Here is a 24,957-nt window from a genome sequence, read left to right on the forward strand (position 1 = left end):
CTCATTTTCTGTACAATGCAGCAACAGTAGCCAGAGATGTTAAATTAGCATCGCTAGAATGATCTAGTCAGTCCCTTCAGATTCCGATGCTTCTCACAGGACCTGATCTTTGTCTTTATTCCAATTATGCCATTATGTTATAGAGCTGATGACTTGACTTAACAACCGCACGGAAGGCTTCCAATGATTTAGATAAGAACAGATAGAACGACTCTTTAACAGTTCATAGCACTCACAATTTCCTCATTAGCCTCATCCTGAAAAGGCTGGGTTGTCCCATAAAAGGACCTGGGCTCTGGGGGCTGGGTATCTGCTTTGTAACTTCTGCATAGTGTCCCTGGAAAAGTTGACCTTCTGTTCTCTGAGCCTTGCTATCTTGTGGGTGATGGTATTAACCATGTCAGAATCTTTGTATAAATTAGATACTGTCATATTTAAAAGCACCCAGCACATGACAAGGACTCAATCAATGGTGACTATTCCAACCCCAGGAAGGCAAAGCACCAGTGAGGCAGAAACCAGCCACAGAAATACCCATGCAGGCTGGTATTGGAAAGGCTTGTTTATTAAAGTAAAGAACAGGTATTCTTGCCTCCCTCTAACAAACATTTCTGGAAGAAAAAAATAAAACAAAAGCTCAGAGCCAGAAATCTAGGAGGGTGACCCTTGCTCATCCACCTACTTCGAGGTTTCCCAAATCAATAGATTTGAACTCCCCTGCTGTAACTCCATGCCCTTTCCACATACACACAGAGATATTTACAAGACTAAAACGAGAAGCTGGATAGAATTTTATCACGGGCCCAGCCTCCATGTCCTCCCACGCCGATATTAATCCTGTATTGTCTTCTGAATGCTTGAATAATTTGTTCAAACCTTGCCTTACAGAAGGTGGTGCTGTCACCTCTGAGGAATGATGTGCAAAGGTTTGATTTGCAGCTAATAGAAAAATCTATTTCTTTCAGTTTCACTTCTGTCACACAAGGACCATCGTGTTCCCTACAAGAGACTCCCTTCTTCTGCAATAACCACAGAGATGACAGATCTCGGGTGGCAATAAGAGCTTCCTGGATTGAGTGGCACCTATTAGTTTTATGAGCACTGGTTCAGAATGGCCTTGTGGTGTCCACAGCCCATCTTAATGAAGAAGGGTAAGACAGCTGCTGATGAAATAAAATCTCTTCTCTCCTTTCTTTCCACTGGTAAGTCCATCAAACTTTCAGCTGCCGCAACGAAAGAGTTGCTGGGCCAAACACTCAGCCACAGTGAATCACAGCCTGTGGGCTGTGCAGTTGTCTTTGGGAGGTAAGCCAGAAAGCTGGCTGTACAAACTAAATGGCAGAGAGGGAAAAGGAAGTAGCTTTACGAAATGGCATAGCACATTTAGTAGTGCCATTAATTAAAACCCTCTGAAAAGTTAGAAGCATCATCTGTGCGGAAACCACTCTTATAAGTATGCTCCTACAAGCTGTAAGAGTTCTCTTATTGCAGCAAAGGCAAGTGGAAACTTTGTAGATAATCGGGCACAGGTGTATGGCCCCCTTCTCAGCTAAGATGAACTGTTGTTCTTTCTAATTCCAGCTCTGGCAAAGGCTGTACTTCTCCAATCTGTTTGTTTCAGTTAAGGTCTAACTCAATTATCACATCATGGTAGACTGGAAATGAACCTCCCACTTTCCTACAGGAACCCCTCTACAATGTTTTCACATATCTCTACATATTCACTTGCTGGGCCAACAGGGTACCATGAAAGTGCCATCTTGTGACTTCCTAGCCCTCAAGAGTTCTTGCTGCGCTCTCTACATAATTCTCTTGCAAGGTAGCAGAGGACACTGTGTGAAGTACATGGTCCAGTGGAAAATGACAGGTCAGATGAGGGAATCTGAGACCAACATGTTAAGGATCACACCAGTAGCTCTATAAGTGAGACCATCTTATATTGCTAGCCAGTGTCTATCATCAGTTACCTGCAGCCATATGAGAGATCCCATAGGAAGCCATTAGAGTTGCCAGCCACATCAAACCTAAATTGTTGACTCACAGAAACATAAGCTACTAACACAGCTGTTGGAGACACCAATTTGTAATGTGGTGTGTGATACAGCAACAGCTAACTGAACTACATACCTCATGAGGTCTTGTCTTTCCGATGACTGCTGAAAAACACATTGCCGAATCGCCGAGACAAGTTCAACTTTTTGCTCCAGCGGTTACTGACTCCCAGATTTAATCAGATAAATTAACATTTGAGCCTTGGTGGCTTTCAGGAAGAAAATGCTGAGGGATCAGAGGAGCCAATAGACGCAATACCTAAACACAGAGCCTACGAAGAAGTTGTTGCTCTTCCAATACGTGTTACTTCCCACCTCATTATAGTTACCTGAATAATTATAGGCTGCTAGATCAAAGGCAGGAACTTTATTGATCCCTAGATCACTCAAAATATATATTGCAGTGTTTTATATGGTTGGTATTCAATATACACATGCTGAACAAATGACCAGTTCCTCAAGATCCACTGTGGCTCCATGCTGACATATTAACTGGGCATCCCAGAAGTGATGTACAAAAAGGACTCTGAGAAAACATGTTTCAGTTACTAGGCCCTTTTGGCATTTAGAAGACAAAATTGTCTATGACCCTCAGGATTCCTTTGAGACTTGATATTCATTTACTGAAATCACAATACTAATTAGAATTGGTGTTTTTTGAAATTCTTATTAGTGTGTCAGCCTCTGCACTAAGCTGATTGTCTAAACAATCTAATCACAAAAGCCTTGTCACCAGAATAGGTCACAACCATAGGGATCAGGAATCTTGAATAATTCCTAGGGGTTGGTAAATTTGCCCCACTTAGTGGTTTCTATATTACCTGAGGTTGTGTTTGCACTTCAGTGGCAGAACTGAATAATTCTGGTGAAACAGGGAGCCAGATAGGATTACTATCTGGTACTTAAAAAGAAAATTTCACTATATCCTAGTCCTAAGTGATATGCTAAGAAGGCAGTGTAACGCCCACTTTTCAGCACGGCCCCACTAGACTCTGGGGCTCCTTATTGCCTCCCCCACTTCATCAGCCACTCAACTAGACCTTTTGGAACTAAGAGTTAATGACAAGTATGTTTAGGGGGAATACTTCAGAGACCTCTGCAGATACAGCTGAGGAAATGTCAACAGCTGAGCCACACATCTCTGCTCACACATCTAGTGATGAACATGTAATTATCTGCTCAACTGTAGCTCTAGGCCATGGGCTACATTCTGCACTAATTGAAAGAATAAGGAAAGAAAAGATTTGCTTTCAACACAAACTTAAATGGCTGGAATTACATCTTTATTATCTGAAGTGGGCACTTGTGACTTGTTTATCATCACCTGTCCTGGCATCAGGAAGAAATAACATAGACATTAGCCTCCAGCTGGTCATGTCATTATAGTCCAGTTATAGCCCACTTTTTAAAAGTCTGTTGGATACAAAATCAGCCTGCTAATACACACGCATATGAGGTTTACTCTGCATACTGCAGAGTTACCGGCACTTCAGAAGTGTGGGCTTCCACACTGAGAGATGTGGGACTTAAATAAAAAGAACCCATTAAAAACGCACAAAAATGAAGACAAACATCTCTGAACTCAGAAACAACATTGGCTGAGAAACGTAATTGAATTTGCAGATATACGATAATTTAATGGAGGTCTTTTCAAATATAAGTCTATTCTCTAAAGGGTCATGATGTAGAAACGGAGGATTGTACTTGTGAGTCCCTATAGCTAGGAAAGGAATTGTATTTGATTTTTCTTTGTCATTGTTTATGCTCCTAACCAGTATTAAAAATGATCCTCTGTCTACTCCATGTGCTGGTTTGTTTGGTTTACTCATTACCAGTTAACAACCTGAGCCCAGGCAGAAACATTACCCTACACATGTCTGTCTTTCAAGTCTCAATGTCCCGTATTTATTACATTTCTCTTTGGTGATCTTGAAAATTTGCTAATTAGTTCTTCCCATTTCAATATCCTGCCATCCTGATTTAGCCTACAGGGACAGTATTGCCAGAGAAAAAAGCATTTTGACTCTTTGGCAAATATCTGGTGGTTGCCTGTTTGTTGTCCCTCTAGCTAACATAGTAGGAACAGAAACAAATGTAGTCTCTGATAGGATTGTCCAATAAAATAAGATACCTAGTTAATTCTAGTTTCAGAAAAATACTTAATAAACTGGACAACTATGTCTACATGGGACATATTTAGACTTAAAATGTCAGTTGTTTGTCTGAATGCAAAATTGAGTTAAGTGTCTTGACTTTCTGGAAATCCTACCACATGCCAATGGACTTAAGAAAGAAATATTAATCAAATCATATGATTTGATATTATAATATATTGTAACCAGATATACAAGAGGAACTCTAAATTTGCAAGAGGTAGATTCTAGAAGGTTATGATTGCCTATAATCCTGGGAATTTGTATTTAATAAGGGGAAGAGAGTGCTTCCTGGAGGAGATATACTCAACCGGAAAGCGTAGGTCTGGAGCAAAGCTCCAGTGAAGGATCTTATCTCCTCCAGTGTGGAGGGAAGAAACTAATGAACAAAACCAAGTTTGTAGAAGTCAATTTCTTTTTCATAATTTAAAAGCCAATGAGAACCCACAAGGAAAGAAAATTTTATTTCTTTACCTTTATAAACACATTTTCATTAAGGGGTAAAGTTACAAAACCAGATTTACTTCTTTTAAAAGCTACAGTTCCTATAAGATTTAAGTCTCAACTTCTGAGGTGCAGTCCATTTCCTTTCTTATAAATGATAATGACAAAATAATTATGGAGTAATTGAAGTAAATCTTATGGTACCCATAGTACTAGTTTTTAAACATTAAGAGGCAGAGCTGTCAGTGCTACTGTTATTACTCGGTGTTCTCTGCACAGCTTTAGCTTCCTCTAGCATCTCTCCTTGCGAAGCTCCCCTGAATATTTACTCAGCAAACTTGCCTATTGGCCTCTGAGTATCTCTGACTCTTTTCCTAAATCATTACACCCTGCCTCTCTCACAAAGTACTTACAAAACTTTGTTTTATCTATCTATGCGTATTTGTGAGCATGGGTTTATGTGCATTCTGTGCCTGTGTGAGCCCTAGAAGGCAGAAGAGGGAACTCAGTCCATTTGAACTGACATTATAGGCAGTTGTAAGTCACCATGTTGGTGCTGGGAGCCAAGTATAGGTCCCCTATAAGAGCAGAAAGTAGGTATTAAAGCTGAGCCCTATCTCTAGCCTTTTTACAAATATTTTGAAGTCACCTAATTGGATGTGACTTCTCTCTCTGTTTAGACTCACCAGAGTTTATACCTCTAATGTCTGTCACACTGTGTGCATTAAACTGTTCTATGATCTTCCCTCTTCAATCTCCTCATCATATTCCTTTGTTAATCAATATTATTAACATAAATTAATGCAAAAGAACAACTGTCTGCCATTCAAAATATGAAACAATTTTTATCCTTAAGAAAGTGCTAAAACAATACGGAAATAATAGAAACACAATGATGTATATTTAAGAATGAGAGAGCACATTCTTCAACCAAGATGTACACACATTAAAACCTTATAGGAAGGGTCTGAATCATGTTCATGAGGCAGTATTTGGTGCCTGAGACAATGACTAAGATATACTAGAAATCTTAATATATCCTTAATAACTGCAATTATATAATAAGACAAGAACTGTGCAGAACAATTTCAGGAGCCTCATGAAACTATGTAAATGAGGCATGCTTTATAAATGAGGCATAGAAAAAGAAACTTTGTAGGTCAGATATTAAGAAGTGACCTGTAATATGAGACATTAGTTCAAATAGCTAGAGACCTAAATATGAGAAAATATACTATAAATTCGTGAATAGTTAAAGAGCCTAGTGAGTTGTGAGACTAAAATATTGGGTTGGAGCCACATATTAGGGACCTGCATGGCAGTTATTCAGCCATCCTCTCATTCAGTAGATGTTTATTAAAAACTCACTATTAGTTGCTGTATTAGACTCTGGGAATATAACCATGAAAAAGGCAGAGAGGCCTCTGTTCTCCGTGCCTATGTTCTAGCATGGTGATGGAAGCAAAGCACACACATCATGGAGCTAGTCAAGCTACAGTGCAAAAAGGTGGTATCCTAGAAAGACATTTGAAACAGTGCTCTTCAGCAACCATTCAGTGGGGGCTTGTGAGGTGGCATACAAGTATTGACATTTGATATTATGATAAGAAAGCTTAACTGTGTGGGAAATGGAGAAGAGAAACAGACAATAGATCAAAATAATGTAGTAGGAACAGGACAAGCACACACAACGAATAAGCAAAGGCCAGATCATGAAAGTCCGAGGTAAGATTTTGTTCTTGATGTGAAAAGGACATGGTCTGATTGTTTCTCATCCTGTAGGTCAAGAGTACCCCTAGAGGAGAGCAGCATGAATGTACTCAAAATGAAGGTTCAACTATTAGGAAGAGCTGGTAGGAAAGATATATGTAGTCTGTAAAGAGGGATACTGAATCTTTCCCAGAGATAGGGTTGGGGTGCTGTGAGAAAGGAAAAGAAGATCTAAGATTGCCTTTAAAGAATTTGTAACTATATTAAAAATAACTTGAGATCAATGTTCATCTTTCAATTTCCACTATAGTACCTATACAATGCCTTGCATTCCTAATTATAACTACTCCATAATGAATTGTGGAGACCAACACATTTCTTTTTCCCTGCAAACGGTACCTTCTATTATCCTCTCACCTGTCTTCTACAGGAATTCTCAGAAATTCTTCCTAAAGTATTATGTCCATACAGGATAATAAAGTGAACAGAGGCTAGTTATCAATTCCTGCTCTGTCCTTTAATGCCCAAATGACTTTGATTTAGTCCCTTAAGCTTGGGTTTTGTTTACATCAGCTTAAAAATGGGCCACATAACTGTCCTGCCATTTATTCTCCTAGTTACAGGGCTGTGGAAAGACTAAAAAATGGTGATGGATTTTTTTGTCAGACTGTAAAACATCATACGAATAGCAATAATTTATGAAGCTTCATTGAGTCCATGATAAACATAAAGGAAAATGTTGAACCCTCATTTCAGGTGTAATGCCTAAGACTGAAGAGAAAGGAAGCTACATTTCCCTACAAAACAGTATAAGCGCCTGAGTTGCACATTTCATATTTATCAAATGGCTGCTTTAGAATATTTATTAAGCACCTGAAGCACTTGAGGAAATATGGATGCCATCTTGAATAAAGGAGGTATTAGTTAGAGGAAAAATGCCAAATGTCCTACCCCTCAGTCTCATGTTTCAAAGCACCACACAACCTTTAAATTTTTCCTTTTTTGGACAAATTGTACATTTTTTTTCTTTTCATGACAATCCATCTTCAGTCAAGAGCTCCTTGGGTAGTTAATGGTGTCTTGTGATGATCCTTCAAACTCTCCTCTCATTTTACTCTTGATTAAAAAGAAAGCAAGCTCAGGATCTAAGCCCTTGACTGATTTACACTTCAATTTAATTTCTCCCTTTCTCTTTCCTCTTTCCTTTCACTGGAAGGAACCTTCCATGTAATTAGTCTCGAAAGCTCTCATCAAACAATTTGATTTAATGGCAGCATACTGAATTTCTCTCCTAGGCTGCTGGGGCAGAGAGAAAGCAGGGACCTTTGGAAGGAGGGGTAAGCCTAGGATAAAGTGGCTGGGTTCACAATTAGGGGAAATAGCATGAGGATTAGATTCTCTAGGCTCCCATGCTGTCTCTGTTCCTTTAGTGCTGATTGGTTGGTCAAGTTATACCAGCTATCCCAGCCTTGAAGTTCTCAGCAAAACAGGTAACACCTGGATGGACAGAAGGCCTGAAGGTCAAATCTGGAAACTTGCGTGCTTGCCTGCCTGGACTTGCCACTGATTTGCAAAGTGTGATTGGGGAGTAATTCAAAAACTCCTGGTCTGTTAGTTTCTTCACATAAAAAATATTGATTGGTGAAGGTCTCTACAGACCTCTTCCAGGCTTAGTATTTGATGATTCCACAGATGCAAAGCAGCTTGGGAATGCAATGAAGTCCTACATCACAACAGCCCTAGAGTAGTGCCACACCACTGGTACCTGGGGACTTTTGTGATCTGGCAATGAATCTTTTTCAGGGTAGCCATTATTAAGTTAGCTTGGGCAGGAAAAAGAAGCAAGGCTGTCTGAAAGAGTGTTCTCTATTATAATAATTCTAGTAGACACCTAATTGAGGATAGGGATTTAATACAGACAGAGAAGGGTCCCTTGACATAGAAAGACAAACAAAACAGAAAATACTAGTTATCCCAAGAAAACAAGTTGATTGTGCTTAAGGGTAAGGACTTAAGCCTTACATCCTAATTTCACATAAAAGCTGTCCCCTTCTGAGATTATTGACCCGCTGGCACAACCCTGTGATAATACTGGGATGATCAATGACATCAGTGCAGAAAGAAGTAGACACTGAAGCATCTCTGCATCTGTAATTCACAGCAGGCTCATAGCCCCTGTCTGGTCTGTACATTCCCAGGCCAGGAGCTAATTAGCATGCTGTCAAGGCATTGCTGCTACATTAATTTTTTTTTCCTGGCTCACATATTCACCCACATATACATATGCAAGCACACACTGGCTCAAATTGAAAAAAAAAACCCTCTGCCATTCTTGAAATATTCATTTCATTAGTTTTACCCTCATAATTAATGAACTGCTGCCATATATACAATATATATGATGGTGAGTCAAGAATAGAAGCAGATTCAAGGTGATCTAATGAAAGTGAAAATATAGTTTGGGAATCATCTGAATTTTGCTCATAAGCTCTGACACAAAGATGAAGAGCTAAATCATAAAAACATCATTAGCTCAAATTCTATCACTTTATAGGGGAAATAATGAAAACCAGAACAAACTGGCAGTTTGCTTAAAATTGTAAGTTAAAGAGCGAACCCCTGGGAACTATGGAAACTATATTTCCCAATAAAAGTATCCCTAAGAGTGGGGAAAAAAAAGTAAGCAACAGGGTCACTAAGGAGTTATCCTGCCATTTGATGGTCCTTGCTTGGCACGAGGATTTTGACTGCACATGTTTCTGTTACTCACCAGAGGACTCTAGGAATATATGGATTTGCAAAGTCTCTTTAGAAAAGATTTGACCCTGACATAATAGACTTGTGGAGATAGGGAAATGGAATCAGATGATCTCAGAACCAGGGACAAGGTCGACATTTGCATTGATGCCAGATCTACAAGTTTAGTAGGCAGTAGAGGCCAAGAGCTTAGTAAGTGGACGGAATTCTGGGAATCCGTAACTGAGGCTCAGTTGCTTTGCTTATAAACTCACCATAATAAAGTTACCCACTTTGAGATAAGAGTTAAGCTAAAGCATCTGGTTAAATATTTGACACAGATGGGTGTATGGTGTTGGTTCCTAAGTATAAAAGCATGCACAGTTCTCACATTTGTGGCCCTAGGAATATCAGAAGAGAAGCTTTAAAAATGGCTGAGGATCCCATCTTAGAAACCCACTTTGAGAACATTTGACTCCTAATAACAATACATAAAATTTCAAAGCACGTGTCTAGATCCAAAGTCCTTGGCTACTCAGCCCATTTCTGCCATGTAAGACCAGCCTTACGCAACTATCAAAGCTGTCCCTGCCTTAGGGGCAGCACCTTGAAAATAGGAAAACAGCTGTGCCTCCCTCATAGGAGAATTAAGTGAACTAAAAGCTTTAAGGAATCCTGAGGTGCACTAAATGAATAACAATGAAAAGTTTTATAGTATTACAATAATTAGTGATTGCTAAAGTAGGTTCATTGTTGTCCTTGTGAAAGCAAAGTTGTCATTTCTTAGATTGACTTTAGAAGTGGGGAATTAATGTAAGGGAATACTCAGAGATGTGATAATGTGGAATTACTAGTTTGTGAAGAGAGAAGAGGATTTGTTTACACACACACACACACACACACACACTAAGGCCATGCCTAGGGAAGCTGTAAGACCACCCATTTAACAATGTTCCTTAAAATGCCAAATTATCCCAGTTGTTGACCCTTTAGCCCTCTATTCTAACTTAAACAAACAAACAAACAAACAAACAAACAAAAAACCAGAGAGCTACTGAAACCAACTGCCCAAATCTGAACGTATTCTGTTTGGTCTGTGAATCTAGTCGCTTTTAGGAGCTTTGGGTTTTATTAAAGCTTGGCTTTCAAAGCAGTGGGAGATATTCCATTAGTTATCAATTATAAAGAAGCCCCAGAGCCTTTGCTGCCTGTCACCATTTGCTCACAGGACTCCAGAATTTCAGGCTAGAAAATAAATGAACTGTAGAGGCATGCTTAGAGTTTCTAACCGGAGTGGCAACCTTTCATTGGCAGCCACTGAGGCGAGGTCACGGAAGCTAGCTAATTCCTCTTCGCTAGCCACAACTTTGACTCCAGCGGATGTCAGCTCTGCCCTGCACTGCCTCAAGTCCCGAACGCTCTCCAGCTCATGAGTTCTCAGCGCTATGGTTTCAGGTTCTACTGAAATGCTCTTTTCACCCTGAGATTTGGGATGATGATTTCCTTCTCTTTGTGTAAGCCTCTACAGAGAACCAGACCCTCCTAATTGACTCCCTCTTTCCTCTCTGTGACAGCATCAAATGACAAGAGTGAAAAGCAAATAGTTGTTAAGTAAAACAGCAATGCTGCCTTGGCTTAATGCAATGCTCCATCAACCTGCTCCACTGCCTAGCAACCATGGTGGCTCACCCCTAGTTCATTTTCATTTTAATGTGCCACACAGAAAAGCAGCCTAAATATATAGCCCCAGTTCTGAAGCATATAATCTGTAAACTACAGGAACAGGCAGATCATTTCCATTAGTTTCTTATGTAGCAAAAACCACAGTTTGCACCCAAAGCGTGTAATTATATTCAAATCCAGAAAGACTGCTTCAGAAAGAGTTGAAATTCATAGTTTGGGGGAAAGTCACTCAAGAGTACACACAGTGGATTTAATGTGGGAGGGTGAGAGGAGTATTCCAAAACAATAAAAATGAGGGTGAAGAAATGTAGTTGTTCGGGTTCTAAGGGTGCCATGTAAACACCAGTGCTAATGATTTGATAAACAAAGAAGGCAGGATGGGAACTGGAGACATGCCCTTTACCAATAACCTGTCATGCTTTCTAGATATGGAGCGGTGACAGGTACAGGAAAAATGTGGTCACCTGTTTGCTCTCCAGCCAGTTGAGACTCATCCAGAATGATATAGTATCTGCCAACACACAAACCCTTCAGTTGTACCACCTTCTCACACTAGGGTCCGCATATAAGCAAGACCTTCAGCACGGCCCTAAAATTCTATTTCTGAGCACAAAGCTAGACCACTCTTAGAAAGATTACACGATGGATTTCCTTTAGCATAAGGCCAGGAAAGTTCAAGGCTGTCAGAATGCTCACCTATAGAACTTCACCTGGATAAAGGGGGGATTGCTGCACAAAAAGAGAAGTGGGAGACAGGTTGCAGTTACAGTTTTGAAGAAGTGGGCAGTTGACCTTATCTACTGTAACTGGGAGGAAAGAAAGGCAGTGAACTTGAACTTGTATTGCCTGCCTTTCTCACTATTTCTGACACTGGCTGGTCATCCATGACTGAATTCTTACTTTGCTTGTGCGAAAAACTGAGCCCTTAGATCCCTGGAGTTCTATGAGAGTGACTCTGCTTTTGAGGAGGTGTGTGCCTCCCCTTTCCTCTGCCTCTTTTATAAGCTAGCATCCATCTTCAAGTCTAAGGAGTGGATAATGTGGCATCAACCACATCCTTGGGGTCAAACAGGCTCAGGCAAGCTGTCACATTTGAGTATTTATTACCAATTGCATACTCATAGAGACTTTCAGATGTGTGTCAATTCAGATGTTCTGACGGCGTGTGTGCTCTAGTCTTGACGAAAGAGCCTGATGTGTATTTCTTTATGTTCCTGAGATTATGAACTATGCGATACAATAGAAAGATGAAGAGCTCTGCGGTTAGAATCAGGATTGAATCTGGTGTTATCACACTACTACTTTTGGCCAAGTCACTTACCCTCTCTGGGACTCAGTGATTTCAATTGTAATATAATACCCACTATGTTAACCTCAAAGGCTTGTTCGGACTAAATGAACCCATGCACGAAAACTATTTGGAAGTGTTTGACACACAGTAGGTATGAAGGATACATGGGTATGATTCAAGCAAGCCTCTTCTCTCAAAATGCAAAGGGCAAGTAGAAATAAATGGCTTGTTCTTTATAAACCCAGTTGCTCTGCCTCCTGCCATGGTGTGGCTAAACCCAGCAGCATGTTTTAAACACAACACGGAACCCCTTACTTTGTAATCATAAGGTGTGTTTAGCTGAAACCTTCGTTCTTTCTATCTCAGCATGACTATGTCAAGTTGGACTTCAGGGTTTCTACCATCACAGTGTGCTTCCCTTTACAGAGGCTGCTTCTGAGGGGGAAAGAGGAAACCTGGCTGGTGGCTTTCACAAAAAAAAAAAAAAAAAAAAAAAATCTGACAGACAATTAGGAAAATAGGCCTATGGAACAACGGCATGCCTATGGAATTCAGAGGGGTCTAAGATACATAGGAACATGTCTTAAAGATACCAGGGGTCTAAGATCATTCAGTATGCATGCTGCACAGCACTGGGAGAGATATCCCTCACTCCATACCCCCATAAGGTGGGAAAGTAGTAAGAGGGGAAATGTTTTCCTCAACTACAGAAGTAAAGCATGGAAACAATGCATGCTGCTACAGGGTGAAGGAAGAAAAAAAAAGTTAAGAGATCAAGATTCTCATTGAAAGGTTAGAAGTTAAAAGAGCAACCACTGCAGGCTGCCGGGCTCACAGAGCTGGCAAGAAGAAAAAACTTGTAGTGAACCCTATGGCCTTGCAGTGTTCTTCCCATAAGACCTCTGTCTTCAAAACCAGACTACAAAGCATCCAGTAATACTGTGTCCCGATCTATTCTATAACCCCTGGGTCCCAAAATGTTAAAATGCAAAGGAAAAAAAAAAAGATGTCATTAAAATAAGTTTTTCATTTCTGTATCTGAAGACAATTGACCTAAAAACAGAAGTTATTTCTTACTGTAAAGTATAGGTTTGTTGGTTTATTTTTAGGCTACTTCCCAGTGCATATCAAAAGTATGAATGTTTGAATTTTGCATTAATTCATTAATATTTGGAATTTCCAAAAATGGTCTCAGATTCTTTTTTAGAGACTTCATCTTTTTTAATGTCTTTACCATTTTTTATTTCCTAAGATCTTTGAGCTCCTAATTTTTTTTTAATTGGTTGACCGTGGTTGGAACTTACCCAACATGGATTTCTACCTAAGGAGAGAGCTGTACAGCACAGTTTGTAATGTATTATCTCCCACTAGTGTAAAAACAAGAGAATGCTCATGAAGGTGTTCTCATCCACATTTTCCCCAAAAATAGTGTGCAAAGGAAGCAATTCTTCAGAGGCCGAAAGTGTTGCTACAGACAAAAAAAGTATAGGGAACTCATGGATGCAATATCTTCAGCTTGGCTGCCAGCAAGCATTCAACAAGGAAGCTCAGGCTGATTGGAGAAGGTGATGCTGACATTACAGTTTTTCTTATAAAATGCGTCACCTGAATAAGTGACGTGCACTATGCAATACTTAATTTAGCTTCTGGGAAACTTTGTGCCTGTAACAGATAAGTAAGTACTATCAAGTCTTCGGGTTTAAAGCCAAGGAGCATGTCTCACAGTCAGGCATACAGGCTGAGACACAGTTCATTCAATAGTCAGCTCTAAACCGTGTGCTTGGCTGATCTCACCCACACCTAGAACCTCACCATCCTTGAGCTCCATGCAGCACTAAAATCCTCATTAGCACATGTTCTCATGACTCTCTTTAAAAAGAAGTATCTGAAGTAGGGGAAGAAGAAAAAAAGAAGAGGAAGAAGGAAAGGAGGGAGAAATGGGAGAGGCAGGGCAGAATGAAGAAAGAAAACTATTTTTTTTTCCCAAGAGGACTGAACCAATTGCTTCAAATTCTTAGCAGCTTTACAATGTACAATATAGTTTTTCAGTTTTTTCACTAGAGCTTCATGATTGATAAAGTAGACAGGCTACAACATTTTTATTCAGAAATAAGATTTTATGTAAAAACCAACTAGAAAAATATTGGAACAATACTTTTTAAAATGTGAAAGTAGCCATTTTTTCTGTTGCCAAAAATAACCATGTATGCGTAGTAGTTAATCTGTTTTTCCTCACTTAAGGATGAAAAGTGAAGAGTTAGTGCTGTGTGTGTGTGTGTGTGTGTGTGTGTGTGTGTGTGTGTGTGTGTGTGAAGGAAAGCAGCTGTAGGTCTTAAAGAAGTCAGTGGGCAGGGTTTGTGAGGAAGAGGGGACAGGTCTGGGTGAGAAAGTGTTGTGTGGACATTAGGCTGTGCACAGAGCCTGTGTCTGCAGTCAGGCGGACTTAGTCCTGTGCACGTCAGCATCTGGACTCAGGCCCAGCAGCTTGGCCAAGAAGGCAAGCAGAAGTTTAGTAAACCTGCTGTCTCTGTTTTCGCCATTTATGTAAATAGGACTTTTCTTCCAGAGGCACCATCTTAGGATCTGGGAAATTGCAGTTATAGTCACCCAGGATTTACTCGTCTATTCCGAGGTGAACAGAGCTGCTGAATTCATTAAACAAGGAGCACAGGTACAGAGATGACTAGCCCCCATCCCGAAGGTGTTACTTTTACACTGTCTCCTCAAAGTGTGCATATGGAAGCCCCACTCAATAGTAACTCAGAATGTGACTGTTTGGAGACAAGTCCTGTAAGGAGGCTATGAGAATAAGATGAAGCCATTAAGGTGGGCCTAATGTCGTGTAATGGGTGGTTAGAGAAGAAAAAACAGAAAAACGAAAAATACACCGGGGATAACCTACACGGAGAGAAAAGGAGAAAAGATGAGATGGGGGCACAGTGAGGAAATGACCATCTGTAACCAAGCCTGCTTGCATGCCTTTCTTCAACTTTTAGCCTTCCAAATCAACGTCTAGTTGTTCAAAGGAACCAGAGTGTGGTACTTTGTTATGGCAGCCACAGTAAACAAATGTGGGAAGGAAGTTCATGGGTTACCTTCAAAGAGTGGTGTCTCTCCCAGGCTGCCTTGGAGGTGAACAGAGAAGTAAACTTTCTGAAATCTGATAAATTCAACACTAATCTACAAAATGAAATGTGGTACCTCTGCCAGATTCAAATTTGCTATAGAGGAGTAAAGTTCTTACTACAGACTTCTATGCATAGCTAGTTGGCAAGGGGCTTTTATCGCCACCCCTAAAGGCAACTGTTAGCATTTCTCATCTTCTTTGCCTGTGACAGGGTGGGTCCCCCACCTCCACCCTACATGGTGGCGGCGGCGGCAATAACTTTAACAGTCCTGAAAAGATTTATACTCTGATGTTATAATCTTCCCCTAAAATCTTTCAGCAGCCGGCTAATCTCCAAAACCACCACTTACCAGTACATTTTAGAGAAGGAAAACAATGCAAGCTGCTGAGGATTGAGGAGAAACCAATTTAATTAATTCATCACCAAGGCCAAAGACGTATAAATCTTATCGTTTTATCTGTCAACCAACACTCTGAATTATTCAGTGTTCCCGATCTCAAGAAGGAAGGCAGAGAGAAAAGTGGTTAGAAAGCAACGGCTGAGCACTCAGCAGAGGAGCGCAGAGCAAGCCCAAAGCTGGACAAACTTTAGAGGCTAGTCCCTGAAAGAAAGTCTGGGCAGTCTCATCCAAGACTCCTTGCTCCTGTGCCACCAGTAAGGCCACCACCACATCTGCTAAGACAGTTTGGAAAAAGAACAAGACCTGTGTGGAAATGAAGATTGAAATACAAACACACTCTACCTAATTACATGCTCTCTACCACTAAGCCACCTAGCACCTTCACAACTATGCTATTTACTTGTGGAAACACAGCACAAGGTGGAAAAATAAATGTGGAAGGGTACTTATAAGTGGTGGGAGAATGAAAATGTGAATTTTACGAAGGACATTTAGATTGTATATGAAACGATTTGGCTTCCTGTCTGGGGCTCGGCCTTCCTCCTACAGCTTTAAAAAAAAAAGCAGAAGCAATTGTCTTCCATAGTGATCAAATAGTTACAGAATCATGCCAAGCTGAACGCCACAGTGTCTTATTAACTCACTTGTGTCGGGCAGCTCGGACAAAGCCTGGCCCATGAAAACTGTTCTCTCCCACCTGAGTGAGTGACGGGTGGGTAAAAGAATACACAAAACGGGGATGAGCAGTCTAGAAGAACAGATTGAGCAAGGAGGAGAAGGATGTCTTTAAACAGCTCGTTCCATCCTCAAGTCCAAACCTGAGATTACTTGGGATACCTCAGTACCTCACTAGCCTTCTCTCCAATGTTACAAATGACCTCAGCATCACTCAGGCTGCCCTGGAATACAGGCTTCACACAAATCTATAGCATAATCAATATTTTAAAGATCACCTCCAATCAAGGATGAGAGCAGGAATAAAAACTACCAGCTGTTTGGAGGATTTCTGGTTTTCTCACCTACCTTAATAAGAATCCCACTATAGGGCAAGGAGTGGGGGGAAAATGGGTGGTCACTGATTAGCAAGAGCTTTGAGGATTTGGGGCTTCTCAAAAGTAGGCAAAGCATAAAAAATGGTGTGTGTGTGTGTGTGTGTGTATGTGTGTGTGTGTGTGTGTGTGTGTGTTTAAATCTTTCTTGAGTCAAAAGAATAAAAATGGTTCTTGGATTCAATTGTCTAGTTTTAATCTTAAGATAGTGCGAAAGACAGAAAAAGGAGCACTGGCAAAACTATTCATAACAACTATCCTGGTTGCTCAGGTCTATGGCCCCTAGGACCTGAGCCCAAAGTGTATTTAAAAAAACGAAACAAAGCAAAACCAATTGCTAACCTAACCATGGCCTGAACCAGAAGAAAGCCAGCGTTTTCAAATATGAATGGAAGGTACGTGTCCTTGGAAAGCTCTGGGGAGTCTTGTGGTCCTTTTAGTAAGTGATGTTATAGATGGGTCACAGCTGGGATGCAGGAAGAGAGCCGAGGTTGGGGCTTCTAGTCAATTGCTTCTTCCCTTGACTTCAAGTTTAAAAAACATTAATTAAACACGGAAGCCACCTAATTAGTATCGATATATTCACTCTCCAAGTCCCAACTCAGTGGGATGGGGACTTCCTGAAAGAAAACACCCAAGAGTAGAATACAGAAGCTTTCTTATCTTAACCTTAGCAGACCCTGAGGTTTGGTTCATCCTGTAGCTATGATGGATAGGAAAGGCTTGGGGGGAAGGGGCTCTACCACTTCTTTATTTTCTTCTTGTCCATCGACCTGAGTCTTATCAGTTGCCAGGTAATGAGAAATCGCAATGAAAACCAGTCAAAAGGGTTTAGAGGGAACTGAAGTACCAATTTTTGCATAGACGAAGTAGAGGGAAAAAAAAATAACACAAATCGACCCTTTTGAAAGGGAGGGTGTGTGAATAGATACAGAAAAGGGGAGGGATGAAATTTAGAAATCCTTCATGTACTCTGAAAATTCCATCACTTATTAGTAGCTGCTTTTAACTGTTTACATCTTAACAACAACAAAAAGGTAGTAAGACCCTGCTCCCCTCTAACCCCTAACTAATGTATAATCTTCAGCTCCCCGGTGATCATTTACACTAATTAGCAAAATTTAGCTAATTATCGCTCAGCGTTTCTGTGTTTAATTATGGCTATTAGTAATAGTCTGTCTGGCTTCCCTCATCTTACCCCCATCTCAGGCTGTCTCCTCCTTAGGAGTTAAGTTCCGTTTTAATGACATTGCCTCTCTCTCACTCTCTCTCTCTCTCTCTCTCTTTCTCTCTGTCTCTGTCTCTCTCTGTCTCTCTCTGTCTCTCTCTGTCTCTCTCTCTCTCTCTCTCTCTCTCTCTCTCTGTGAGTGTGTGTCCAGGCTTCTGTGGTTTTTGCTTGTTTGTTCTGTATTGTTTTAGATAGCCTTCAGCAGACCCAACAGTAGTCATGGGGATAACAGCAGCCAGGTTACAAGCAAGCACTGGGCATTCTCTCTGACACACTTACCCCTTCTACCAAACCTTGCATGCTCTGAACTACTTGTCACTTGAAAGGAGAGAAAGAACCAGCATGTGCTGGCACTCTCTCAATGTGTTTCCACTTAAAACAACAGACAGCTTGGAGCAGGGTCCCCCACCCCCGGCTTCCCTGCTAGGCTAGGAGCCAGTGGAAAGAATTACTTTCCTAATGGGGGTTGCATGCCTCAAAATACAAACCACAACAGGGCCCCTAGAGAGGTTCACAGCACAGCTCACTGGAGGGCTGCTCATGCATTCTCTCTGCCTTTTCTATTTCCCCCATCATCAGTGTAGAGTGCAGAGTAAACACTTCCTGGAAGGATTTACTACGGCAAGCTCCTGCCTTAGCTGCAAACATCAGCCTTTTTAGAGGGAGCCTCTTCAGAGCTGGGTAGATTTTTATGAACCACAGGTCCCTTCCTTCAACAGCTATGATGCAAAGAGGGTTGTTTGGAGCAAAATATATTGTACATGGCTTGTGTGAACCAGCCCATTCATACTGACTTTAATTGAAAGGTCATTTGCATAAGTGGTGAATCAACATTGCTATAATTTACGGAGGTAAATTATAAATAGCCTCAGCCTTATTTGACGTACTGCTTCCTCTCTGGTAGTTAGCAATATTAGATACACTGTTTAGGAGACAGCTACTCTTTCCAACAGACATACAAGAAAATACAAAGCTGTCCAAATTTATGATAACAGCCACTGGCTGTTACCTATATTTTCTTCTCTCTTAGACTCAGTTGTTCAGCCCAGACCTTTACCACACAGGAAATTTTACAGCGGTCCCATCAACTTCAGCCTGATGCCCAAAGGACCTGCTGGCATCTATTTCTTCACAAGGACCCCCCCCCCCAACAAGCACAGAGAAAGGGAGGGTGAATGAATGCTAAGTGAATGAATATGACTTCTCAATGCGCAGCCTCATTGGGAGTTGTCTGCCACCGGTGGGATGGGGAAGTGGAAGACAGCAAAGGGTAGGAAGTGTGTTGGCACTGCCATGGACAAGGGTGCCAAGGAGGGGAGAACCTTGTATTGGAAAGTGAGTAGCCGAGAGCAAACAGCATTTGCCTTTAAGAGAAGTGACAGTTTTCCCCCCTCATGCACATGCAAGCCTTCTCATAATTTTAAATTTAATTTTCCTCCTTTCCACACCCTTGACCCTACCTGAAAGACGAACGGTTTAAAGATTTGCAATGCCCCAGTAAAAGATAAAGAGCAGGGAGACCCACCGTGCCCTCCTCGAAGGGAAACAGGGGAGCGATAGATAGAAATAGGCACAGAGTGGTGCTTGCTGCCGTGGAAATGGTGCTCGTGCTGAGAGTGAGATCCCGGAGAGGAGGAAGAGGAGGAGGAGGAGGCTACATTAGAAGAACTCCACACAGAGCTGACAATACATCCCCAGAAGAGCGACCAGATCCCAAGCGTCCAGGCCGGCCGGCGAGGAGGGCTCCGTCTTGCATGGATTCTCAGGTGCATGGTCAACGCACTGGACCACTACGGATGGGCAGTTTAAATTCCAGCCAGTGAGCATTAACGAAGTTCATGATGCCCAGGGGCCCATCATAGCAGGAAGAAGAGTTGTCCAATTTGGGGATGGGGAAAGCAATAAGAGCTTGCGGGGCAATGATGAATCTGTTTAAAAGGGAGGGGGGTGGGAGAAAGAAAAGAAACTACAAAAAGAAACTGAAGATAAAAAGAAAAAAAAGATAAGGCAAAGCCTCTTTCCCTCCCTACTGGAGCAGAAATTTAGGATGCAAGAGTCGACCCAGGTACAGCAAACTGGAAGAACCCTGGCTTGTCACAATTTCTGGGAAGGACCCGCGAGGTTTCTTCCTGCTGTCTAGGTACCTCAAGTCCGATGGTTTAACTGCATACTCTGGAAAGCCACTCGGGGAAAGGTGGAAACGAAGAGAGAAGACAAAGCAGGAAAAACACCCAAGTAGGTTCAGCTAGTTAATCCCAATATCCAAGGAGTTTGGACATTTTTCCCCCTTCCTTTCTTGTTTCGACTTCCAAGAGATGCAATGCAGAACTGCCAGGAAAAATAGGGGGCTGCAGGTGGAAGAGTTCTCTTGCTCCCAGGAGGCTCCGTGGAAGGGCAAGGAGGCTGTTAACCCTGAGTGTCCTGGATGAGCGCCACGGTGCAGTCGCCTCGAGTCCTGGGTTCCCAGTATGCTGAAAAAGCAGCCGGCAGCAGCAGCAGCCAGAGAAAGAGATCAAGAAGAAGGACCGGAGGAAAAGAAACAACTCTGAGCTAGCCACCCAAACCAACGTGGCAGGAGGTGGAGAGGAGGAGCAGGGTGGGCGCAATCAGGGAGAGCGCTTAGAAGAGGTGGCCCGCGGGCGGGCGGCAGAGGTGGCCGGAGAGGCAGGCCGCCGGCGCCTGCAAAGTGAGCGCGACTGGGGAGGCACAGGTGAAGTGAAGCAAGGAGTTGGGGAGCCAAATTCACAAATGGGCAAGTCATATGCAAATAGCGCACTCCGGAGAGCAAATCAGTGCAGCCAGTGTGCTCTGCCGAGGGACTGGCTGGCTCCGGAGGAGGGAGGGGAGGAGCCGCCCGGAATCCCGGCCCTCCCCATTCAAGTGTAAGCTCGCTCGCTCACCGCCTGCTCGTACACACCCGCGCGCTAGCCCGTGCTCTCCCTTCTCGCTCTTCCTCGGTCCCACCCCGCGGGGCGTGCGCTCAGGAGACCCACAGGCCTCCCTCTGTTCCTGACTCCCGATCTCCCCTCCCGGAATCTTTAAGCCCCCAAACTCGGCGGCGATCAAGGCTCCGGGAAGGTTTTGGAAGAAAGATCCAGGGAACAGCACAACCCAAGTGTCCCTAAACCAAAATAAACCCCAAGTCTGCAAGCGGATTGGACTGCCTGCGGTAGGCGCTGGGGCTGTTCTTGCCGCTCCTGAGGCGGCCACCGTCCAGTGTGTGTCTCTGCTGAGGCTGAACAAGAGACTCGGGACATCACTGCTGGGTCAGTGGATAGGCGCTAGAATCCGTGTCATCGCTCCCAGAAGTATAGGTTACGGGGTGGGTGGTCCAGAAACTCTGTAGGGTGAAGGGTTCGGTGGCTGCCACTCTGGCCCTCCCTAGAAAGAACACCCTTGGAATTCAGGACCCAGAGGCTAGCGCCTTTAAATCAAATGACAATAAAGTAGACACCCAGAAGATGATGCTTCCAGCGGGTGGATTCTCAGTGGTGCTGGGCACCAGAAAGTACTAGCTAAATCTTCTGGGTATGGCATGCACGTAAGGGGAGTGTTGAGGGGAGTGGAAGGGAGGGGGTAGGAAAGGAGGGGTTTGGAAAGAGGAAGCACAGGAGTAGGTGAGGTGTGCAGCTCCTGTCATGGCCATCTGTGACTCGGGGTGGGGGTGGGGGCTGGCCCAGAACCCTTTTAGGAAAACAATGACACTATCCACTACCTCCACTGAGTGGGAGCACAGGAGGCACTAGAAGGGCACGTTTGTCAGGCAGGACCTTTCTATCTGAGCCTTGCTAGCAGAGATTGTGCCCACCCACAATATATATATATATATATATATATATATATATATTGTATATATAGTGTGCAATATATATAGTATATATATATACACTATATATATGTCTTTTCTTTATCTTAAAACAAAGATGCTTATATATAGCAGCTGTTATAGATTGATGCTCATTACAAACTCCCTGATGAGGATGAAGAACGAAAATTGTGAGAGTGCTCTTCATCCTTGGGACATCCCAAGGACCTATTAAGGAAGTAGCCTCCAAACGACCATATACAACCTACAGGCTCCAACACCAACAGAATTTGCAACAGTGACTTGAGATTCTGGTCCAGAAAGTCACAGTTTCCTACATATCTGTCTGCCATAGCCACAAGTGCCCTGGCTCATAGCTTTACAGTGTGCCCAGGAAGTGGCTTCTTTCATGCTTTGGATGAAGGCATCCAAATACAATAACTTAACCCAATATCTTAACTGGAAACTTGCACTCACTCACAAACACCACAGCAGGGGTGGGTGCAGAATAGGGGTGCTCAGGTCTCTTCTGTAGAGTGTGGGTGACACCGTCCTCCCTCAGGAGGTTGGGGGTTTTGAATGAGAAGATATAGTGTGCCTCTGGCATAGGACCTGGCAGTTAGTAACAGTACTACCTAGTCTCTAGAAAAATAAGACAAAACTTCCAGAAGGTTTAGTACACAGTTAGGGTTATGCTGTTATTGGCAGAGTCAAGAAAAACAAACCAAAAACCAAAAAACAAAACAAAACAAAACACTAAAACACATTCCTGAGAGTTCATGACAATTCTTATTCTTATCAGCTGCTTCTTGATTTAGTTCACCCAAAGGATTCCCGCCATACTTTGAACTTGCTCTAACTCTGTCCCATGACCTTAAAAGGACCTAGGTTACCAGGCTTCTGATGAATTGGCCTGCTCCATCAACCAGATGTCTGCCCCGACTCACTTCCCTCTACTCCCCCAGACTTTCTTCTGCTGCTTTGAATGTACCTAGATAGATCTATACCAAATCAAGCCTGCCATGGCATTGCTGGGCCTTTTTTTCTGGGAGTTTTCCCACAAGGTTGCTGGGTGCTTTTGCCACAATTGCCTTGGAGGACCTTTCTGCTCTCTCCTAAGACTAGCCACTGCCACCCCTGGTGCCTCCTCTACACTGTTGCTCCAATTTGTTTCTTTTGCAGCAATGTCAGCTTCCAGGAGTTGCTTCATCTGTTCATCATCTATATCCTTAAGAGAAAAATGGCAAGCTCTCTGACTCTTTGCCCTCTTCTCTGATGACAGAGCCTTTGCCCAGCTCTCTGCCGCATCCTCTGTATGTGGCACATGGGTGAGATGTAGCAGGAAATGCTCGGTGAGCCAGTTGCCAACCAGGTCTTAGCATCATCTCTTAGCTCTTACACCATGAATGTCACTGACCCATTTATCTGGCTTTAGTGACGTTGATTTCCAAGAGACGAGCCTTCCACAGTTGATGTGCGGAACACTTATCCATCTCATGATCTCCTTCTTTTCCGAGTTGACACTGAATACTGGAGACCGTTTTGATTGCATCCCAGGAAGGCAAGGGGAGCCTAGATGGACATTCCAATTAATTCTCTGCTGGGCTATAAAGGGAAAATCAAACCCTTGATACAGAATGGGATCTGCAAGCGCCAGCAGGTGCATTACAGAGGGAACTATTCATTCTATGTCTCATTCTTATAACTTATTTATTTACTACTCACAAAATATCAGAAGAAGCAGTCGTGGTTTCCAGGGAGGGAGATTCCATTTATGGGCATAGTTGAGTGGGGAGGTGGTTAATCAGGTAACAAATCCAAGACTGCTTCATGTTGCTTCCTCTCCGAGGAGCTAAGCCACAGTCATCTTGATAAACTGCATATCCCTCTCCAATTTAATACACTATTAATTTTTTCATAAGTCTTCCATCCCTCCCTCTGTTCAACATATTCTTATTTATATGTTTTTGCTAACTCCCATTCTCTTCAGTCTATTGCAGTTTATATTAGACCAAGATGTTTTGAGGATCTACGTTGATATGTTCTCAGCACTCCCTACAGCTAGAGTCCCAGAAAAATACTCTTCACTGCCCATCATCGGTGCTCCCTCCTGCATTTTCCCTCCTGCATTCTGTTGTCTAGCGGGCCCCTTTAATTGGGATCCCAGGCACATCAGAGGAAGATGGCGTCCACTTTTAAGAGCGAAAAAGGAGAGAATTAGATTGAAAATTGTTATGCTCACCACAGATTTAAAGCTGAATACTTTCAAAGGAATGATCCATTTTAGCCCCCTGCATATTACCCCCCTCATGGAACCCAGATGTAACTCCTTAGAATCTTGCATTTCTGAATGGAATGTGGAGTGTAAACACCTCTTGTAGCTGGATCCAGTCAGGGGATTAGCTGGGTTTCTCAGTACACTAGACTCCAGAGTTCATCATCATAGACATCCCCTCCTGGCTCTTTTAATCTCTCCTCTCTTCTCTCTTTAGAAAACAATCCAGGCAGAAGGGGAGAAAATCTTTACTCTTAATTCTTCACTTTGTTTTTTCATCACCTCTGCTTGCAAGCAGTTTAAGAAATCTGCTGGCTTCTGAAATAAGCCTACTTGTACTTAAATGTGTCAGGTGTCAGGAACCTAATGTGAAGTTGCCCTGTCCATAGTCTCTTGTGGCGCATTTTATCTCCGCATATGCCTCTTCTCACTTGGATAGGCTCTGACGTGCCACTTCACTGTCAGCAGGAGATACCTGTCAAGCTCGCCACTACAGGCACATCTAATGTGATTGCAGACTTAGAGAGACCACAGAGCATTGGCACAGCCTGCTTCTGTGAGACCCAAGCCATTAAGTGAAGACCCAGTTTTTCAGAAAAGAGAGAAGAGAAATTCTCACTTGTTCTCTCCACAGCCTCCAATAGGCAGTTTGGGAAGAGAAAAACACAAACACCGCCCTCCCCCAACTAAATTCTCATAACGTATGGTGAAATAAAAGTCCTGAAAAAATACAGGTGACTGTTAACATGGCTATAAATATATCCAGGGGTTCTACGATGACACCGTAAAGCAGTCGAACTTTGCTTTATTATATGTCAGGAGATTTATTTATAGCCACATAAGTCATTCTTCTGTTCATTTATTTAAGAAAGCCATCTTGCAAAAAAAAAGCCGATTTTCAGCATATTTTTCTTTGGGGAGTATAAAAGAGAAAGCTTTTCTTTTAAATATCACTCCTCCATGAATTTGATTAAATGAAAAGTACAGGAGCATCTTTGTATAAC

At 42.4% G+C, this 24,957-nt stretch overlaps 1 protein-coding gene across 4 annotated transcripts in view; it reads right to left on the reverse strand.

Moving 5' to 3' along the window:
• Nucleotides 1-24,957, reverse strand: part of Nrxn3 (neurexin 3) — a 1,537,891-nt gene that overhangs the window by 501,624 nt on the left and 1,011,310 nt on the right. The window contains exon 1 of one of the 4 annotated variants that reach the window (XM_055593213.1): nt 19,399-20,446. The exons of 1 other annotated variant lie outside the window; for it this stretch is intronic. In XM_055593213.1, coding sequence (XP_055449188.1) covers nt 19,399-19,645 — 247 coding nt within the window. In that variant the 5' untranslated portion in view covers nt 19,646-20,446. Of the gene's footprint in view, nt 1-19,398; nt 20,447-24,957 lie in introns of those variants that run through there. 2 more of the 4 variants (XM_055593214.1, XM_055593212.1) reach the window with 2 other exon arrangements.

The sequence above is a fragment of the Psammomys obesus genome, unplaced genomic scaffold (genome assembly GCF_907164565.1).
Source record: "Psammomys obesus unplaced genomic scaffold, mPsaObe1.curated_primary_1811, whole genome shotgun sequence".
In the NCBI taxonomy this organism is placed as follows: domain Eukaryota; kingdom Metazoa; phylum Chordata; class Mammalia; order Rodentia; family Muridae; genus Psammomys; species Psammomys obesus.